The 7,036-nt window shown below is 41.0% G+C and overlaps 1 protein-coding gene across 7 annotated transcripts in view; it reads right to left on the bottom strand.

The window, feature by feature from the left end:
- The window catches only part of LOC115209298 (kielin/chordin-like protein), a 195,844-nt gene that overhangs the window by 46,248 nt on the left and 142,560 nt on the right, over positions 1-7,036 (bottom strand). For all 7 annotated transcript variants that reach the window (XR_004998145.1, XR_004998144.1, XM_029777635.2 and 4 more), the window contains 2 exons: positions 6,911-7,036; positions 6,022-6,429 (listed from right to left, as the gene is read on the bottom strand). The exon at positions 6,911-7,036 is cut by the window's right edge and continues 75 nt beyond it. Coding sequence is in view for 5 of the 7 variants with exons in the window: in XM_029777635.2 (XP_029633495.1) it covers positions 6,022-6,429; positions 6,911-7,036 (534 nt within the window). In the remaining 2 variants the exon portion in view is untranslated. The remainder of the gene's footprint in view (positions 1-6,021; positions 6,430-6,910) is intronic.

Below are 7,036 nucleotides of genomic sequence, written 5' to 3'. Positions count from 1 at the left end.
TAGGCTCTGCCTATCAATGGTATTCTTATGGGCACAAAACTTAAAGTTCAACCTACGATCAAGACACATACAAATCAGAGTTTTGTTTTAAAAGTTAGAATGTTGACCTAGGCTATTTCCTGGGAACCATGACTAATAATCAAGGATATACTAGGGTCATCTTAAGGGATGGGCAATTGCCCAAGGGCTCGACAGGTCTATGGGCCCAATTCTGACCTGTGTATGTTATGGTTTGCTGTCAATAAATAAATACTATCGAGAGCAGTGCATTGATTTGCCAAGGGGGCTGCTAAGGCTGCCAAGGGGCCTGCAAGGCTGCTAAGGCTGCCCTGGGATATACCTTATGAATATACTGCAATGCTATCTCCAAAATCTGGTAAAGTCAGAATACTGAAACATGTCTGGTGCCAAGTGTTTGGGATAAGAGGTTATTTACTTGTAGCTATTCATCAATTCCAAGGTAGAAAAATTTGGAAATATGAAATATTTGGAATTTCTTGAATATCTTAAAGAAGAAAATGGGTGATACATATCAAGTGATTTCTGCATATAACATGCATACTGTATTGAGTGAGTGGTGATAACATGCAGAAAGTGTGAAGATAAAGTAGATTTTATATAATAACAAAGTGCTCGTGAAGGCTATACCAGACAGAAGGCTATATCAACAATCTTATGAAATACAAGCATTTTTACAACCTTCATAGATCTTAATGAAACTACTTGTGCAAGGAAGAAAGAAATATCAATTGATTGGTGAGTGTTATATGAAAATTACTGTGACTTAAAAGGTGTGTGTGTGTGTGTGTGTGTATTTTGCATGTAAATATAGAAATTTCTATGTCTATTTTATACTGCACAATTTTTATTAACTATTTTTGCTGATGTGGAACAGCACTAGTTTCGTAAGATTTTGTTTGTATTTTTTAAAAAATAAACACAAAACTGTTCAGTGTCTCAGTTGTTTTTACTAAAAGCAGTTGCTGACTACCAGAGAAGTTCACGAAAGACATCATTTTGAACGCCTTGTAGAGTACCCACATCTCTGTTAGTTGGACTCATTTTCTCATTTAAACTAATTGATGGGTTTTGTTTAAAGCCTAAGATCATCATCATCGTCCACCTTCCATGCTGGCATGGGTGGAATGGTTTGACAAGAGCCAACCAGGCAGAAGCCTGCACCAGACTTCTGTGACTGTTTTGACAGGATTTTTACAACTGGATGCCCTTCCTAACACCAACCACAATAGACTTAGTGCTTTTTACGTGGCACACACCCAGGCAAGGTCAGTTTTGACAAGGTTTTTACAGCTGGATGCCCTTCCAAATGCCAACCACTTTACAGTGTGGATTGGGTGCTTTTAAGTGGCACCTGCAAGACAAAAAAAATCTTTTGAGTGGGGAGGGAGGCACTGGAGGAAGTGATCTTGTGTCGGATGGTAAAAGGTTATAGTGAGACAGAAACAAGTGTCTTGCTGTAGGGAGGTACAAGGTTACTTGACCAGAGTGAGAGAGAGATCAAGAATGAAGACAGAAACAGGTGCACTGCCGCAAAGGAAATACATGGTTACCCACTCTGAGGGAAGGAGAGAGAGAATGGGAGATAGCAGGATAGAGATGGTGGCAAAGTGCTGGGCATGCTCACAAGGAATGGGGATCAGAAGATAAATGGGATGGTTGAGTAAAGGAAGAGAGAGATATAGATGGTGGAAAGTTCCAGGGCATAACCTTGAGGTTTGAATGCCATAATTTAAGTGGCAGGATATTGCAAAGGAAGTGTGTTTAAAGAGTGCAGAGGGGGTGAGTGGCAAAAGCATTGGTATATATAGAGTCAGGGATGGGGCTACCGGATAGCAATGATACAAAGGAACAGGGCCATGAGGACAGGATTGGAGAGTGAGAGCTTGACATAGTGTATGAAGGAGGAAATGTGAAGAAGAGAAACGAGGTGGAGATGTAGACTGGTTCGTTGGGGTAGGGTGAGTGCAAAGTTTTCTTGTTACATGTGGGTGGAACACTCAGGTCGGGGGATAGCAGATAGCAATAATACAGTGAGATAGGGCATGTGGGTGGAACATGCAGGTTTGGGGCTAGCGGAGAGCAATGATACAGTGGCACAGGGCCAAGAGGACAGGATTGGGGAGTGGGAGGTAAGCATAGTGCATGATGCGGAAATGTGAAGAAGAGAAGAGATATAGAGATGTAGTTTGGTTTGTTGTGGTGGGGTGTGTGAGAAGTTTTCTTGTCAAGTGAGGCTGCGACACACACCGCTTCTAGAACTCACTTTCACTGATGTGGGCAGATCTTCTCAAGAACTTCATATCGCCAGACATCTCAGTCCATTGTCTTTTCCTCTGTGAGGCCCAACATCCAGAGACCAGTCCTTACCACTTCGTCCCATGTCTTCCTGGGTCTCCCTCTTCCACAGGTACCATCCACTTTCACTGATTGGCACTTCTTTATGCAGTTGTCCTCATTCATATGCATCACATGTCCAAACCAGTGTAGTCTTCTCTCTTGCATGTTACATTTGATTCTTCTTATGCCCAACTTTTCTCTCAATAAAGTTGCACTTTGTTGTGCATGCACACTGATGTTGCACATCCAACGGAGCAAACTACCTTCATTTCTTTCCAGTCTATGCATGTCTTCTGCATTCAGAGCCCATGCCTCACTACCATGGAATAAAGCTGTTTGCACACAAGCATCATATAGTCTACCTTTCACTCTGTGAGAGAGTCCTTTTGTTGCCAACAGAGGTTAATAGCTCTCTGAACTTCCTCCACCCAATTATTATTCTAGAAACAATACTTTTAGAGCATCCTCCACCATTGCTAATTTGGTCACCTAGGTAACAGAAGCTATCTACAACCTCAAGAGAGCCTCCTGGGCATTCGAGAGAATCTAAGTTCCATTTGCTCTTAGTGCTTATTGTTCCTGCATATCTGCCATGTACAAAGACGACTTTATCTGTTATTCCATTGCACCTCTTCTGTGTCCATAACTTACACTGGGTGCAGCGAATGGAATTTCTTCCAACTCCTTTCCTATATATTGAGCAAGGCTATTTACCTGATGGAAAGAGAGTTTTATCTTCTTTCTTACTAACAACGACTGTGGTCTTTGCTAGGTTAACTTGGTTTCCAGACTTGGAATTTCTTCTCCAATTCTGCTTAAGATTCTGCAATAAGAGCAAGGTCATCAGCATATAGCAGTTCCCACAGGCATCCAGTTTTGAATTCGTCTGTTATGACCAGGAGGACTATAGTGAATAAGAGTGGGCTGAGAACTGAGCCCTGGTGAACCCCACCTGTATGCTAAATTCATCACTGTATTCGTGGCCAACTCTCACCTTATTGACAGCACCACTGTACATGGCTTGTACAGCTCTAACAAGCCACTCCTCTGCTCTTAAATTCCTTAGAGACCACCATATAACAAAGTGGGGGACTTTGTCAAAAGCTTTCTCCAGGTCAACGAAGGCTAAGTACAATGGCTTACTTTTGGCCAAGAACTTTTCCTGCAGCTGTTTCACTAGGAAGATGGCATTTGTGGTACTCTTCCCAGGTACAGAACCAAACTGCATCTCATCTAGTTTAATTCTACTCCTAATCAATTGAGCTATAACCCTCTCAGTAACTTTTATGACTTGGTCTAGCAATTTAATGCCTCTGTAGTTGTTTCTATCTAAGGCATCACCTTTCTCCTTGTAACAGCTTCCTGAATAACCTGATTAGATATATGGGTGGCTAAGCTGTATTCAACACCACCAGAAATTTTAATCATCTTGGCAGTGATCCCTGATGGCCCAGGGGCTTTTCCTGTTTCATGTCCTTAATTGCCTTATCAATATTTGGTAGACTCTCATTCTCCCATTCATTTTCCACATTTAGTGACACTTCCATACATTTCTTTTCTGAGTCACTAAGTGCAGGCATACATTATCCATTTGCACACATTTCTCACCCACCACATCTCTATTCTCTCTTGATACACTACTTTGCAATTCTCAACACCTCATGCCTCTGATCCTCACACTGAAGAACATTTGCAAATCTCTTACCTTCAACTATTCCTTTTTCTATATAAACCTGATGCCTAGCAGCCCTTTTGGCTACATTGATATAATCCTCTGCTTCCACCGTTTTTCCAGTCTCGTCTTTTTGCTTTTATAGCACTGTCAAATTCCTTGCTCCACCACCGCATCATCCTTGGTCTAGCTGGGACTCTGCACCAACCACAGATTTCATCTCTAGCCTTCAGTAGATTGTCCCATAAGAACTTCCAATTGTCCTCTAAGCTATTTGTCCCCAACTCTTCCTCTCTTTTGTCAGAAGCTTCCATTAATAAATCTCTAAATTCTTGTCTGTTTGCTGAGTCTTTAAGCTTGCATAGTTTTTTTTCTTCCAGGAGTCACAAACCAAACATTTTAAACATACAGCTACATTATAACTGAAGTTGTAATACTTCATTGTTTTAACCTTAAGTAAACATTTCGGAAGCTTCTTCTGAGTTATAATTTATATATGCTATACAGCTGGATGTTTTATTCAAAGTGAAAGGTAGATTGTACGATGCATGTGTGCGAACTGCCATGCTTCACGGCAGTGAAACATGGGCCGTGACTGCAGAGGACATGCGTAGGCTCGAAAGAAATGAAGCTAGCAGGATCTGCTGGATGTGCAATGTCAGTGTGCACACACGACAAGGAGTAAGAACCCTGAGAGAAATGTTAGACATAAGAAATATAGGATGTGGCATGCAAGAAAAACGTCTGTGTATGGTATGGTCATTTACTGCGGATGAACAAGGAGTACTGTGTGAAGAAGTGCCACTCGCAAACAGTGGATGGAATCCAGGGTAGAGGGACAGAGGCAATGACAAAAGAGTGAGACCTCTGGAGATATGCTGTGACTGAGAAGACCCAGTAAATAAAGTGAGTCCACAGCTGTAACCTACACCAGTGTTGCATAACCAACCCACTCAGGGGTACCTTGGATTGTAGAGTGACATGTCGTGCTTGAGGAGAGCTATTGAGTCAAGTACATCAACGTCAACAGCAATATCAAAATCAAATCAAATGGAAATTGTAGTTGTGACCCCTATGCCAGAAGCACATAAAAAGCACCATCCGAACATGGCTGATGCCAGTGCCGCTTTGACTGGCTTCCATGCCGGTGGCACGTAAAAACCACCATCCGATCGTAGTTGATGACAGCCACCTGTGGGCCCTGTGCCGGGGGCACGTAAAAAGCACCCACTACACTCTCAGAGTGGTTGGCATTAGGAAGGGCATCTAGCTGTAGAAACACTGGCAGACCAGATTGGTGCCTGGTGCAGCCTCCTGGATTCCCAGACCCCATTCAAACCGGCCAACCCATGCCAGCATGGAAAACGGATATTAAACGATGATGATGATGATGATAGGTAGTCTACCAAAATATACCCATAACTAACAACAGAGAAGCTGATGAGGCCAAGCTAGGTTGAACTTTCAATGTCTTTCAATTATTGGATTATTATGATATTTCTAAAGGTTATCAGCTCAAAACTCCTTCAGAGGAAGACTAACAACAGTAACCATAAACTGGTAGCAAAATTCAATAATCTTCTGTTGAAAAAATGTAAAATTGTTACTGACAATCTTGGTTGGCTTTAATGGAAGAGCCATATTTAGATTTGTGTCAAACTAGCTGTAATGTCTACTGAATCTGTGATAAAATGGAAGTAAAAGAGAAAAACATGAAACTAAAATGTTTGTTTGGACAGCATTTCGTTCGATTAACTTGAGACTTAAAAAGAATTGAGAAGAAAATTGTAAAGAAAAGACAAGAATAATGGTGAAAGAAAATAAATGGAAACATTGATGGTTCTGCTGTTCTAGAAGAGAACTCTTGGACTCAAAGCTCAAATCTCACAGAAATTCAAACAGATTCAGATTTTAGAAATGACAAACCAAGGCCACTGCAAGAAAGCAGAGAAAATTGTAATGAAACGGCTTCAACATAAAAGCTGTCCTACCTGACATTTGCAAACACGACACGGATTATCCTCTCCAATTTGTTGTTGTTTCCCATTTGGTATTATCTCACCATTTACAAAGCAGTCATCACACACAGAACAACATTTCTGTTTGACTGGATGTGAACATCTTGTTACAGGGCAGTCTTTTGCAACGCAATACAAATCACCATTATGGCATTCACAGATTTTGCATTGTAATTCGTCCAAAACTTGACCACCATTGCTGACCACATATGTTGCATTCCATTTACAGTCAGAGCATTCCTGGCAGCAGTTTCGAGACACAGGATGAGAGCAAGTCACTTCTTTGCAACCCTTTCTGGTACAATGGAGATCGCCTGATTGGCAGGTACACACCTGGCATTCATCTTGTTCGTGCGGAATAGTCCTTCCACTTTTAATGACCTGAAGAAACACAACACGACAATTATAATGGATGGTGTGTCTGTTTGGGTGTATTTCTATATACCAATATTCACACACGTTTCTATACTAAGTGCACATACGTAATAGTGGTATACATGATTAAATATTCATAAATATATATCGTCTCCATTTCTCCATTTTTTCCAGTTTAGCATGAGTTGGATAGTTTCACTTCCCATCACAAGGTTTTGAGGAGTCTGGTCCCACTACACTTTGGGCAAGTGTCTTCTACTAAAGCCTTAGGCCAATCAAAGCCTTGTAAGTGGATTTAATAGGCCACCATATATGCTTTTGTGCGTGTGTGTATGTCCCCTTAATATCACTTGATAGTTATAAGCTATGATTGAGAAGGATGGGTAGATAATGTTTGTAATAATATTAAAAACTGCATTAAATAGAACTGTCAAATATATTGATCATATTGTTATACTTCAACGCCCATCAAAAACACACTAAGTACCTGATTATTATAGACACAATCCTCACAAACAGGACAGCAGTCAATAATATTAGGGTTCTGACACTGAACTTGTGGACATTGCCTTTCCTGACAATTAATGTTTCCATCTTTACAGATACATCTCTG

Source organism: Octopus sinensis, linkage group LG3 (genome assembly GCF_006345805.1).
Source record: "Octopus sinensis linkage group LG3, ASM634580v1, whole genome shotgun sequence".
Classification (NCBI taxonomy): Eukaryota; Metazoa; Mollusca; class Cephalopoda; order Octopoda; family Octopodidae; genus Octopus; species Octopus sinensis.
Note: the sequence above shows the minus strand (reverse complement) of the source record. Positions and strands in the feature narration are given on the sequence as shown.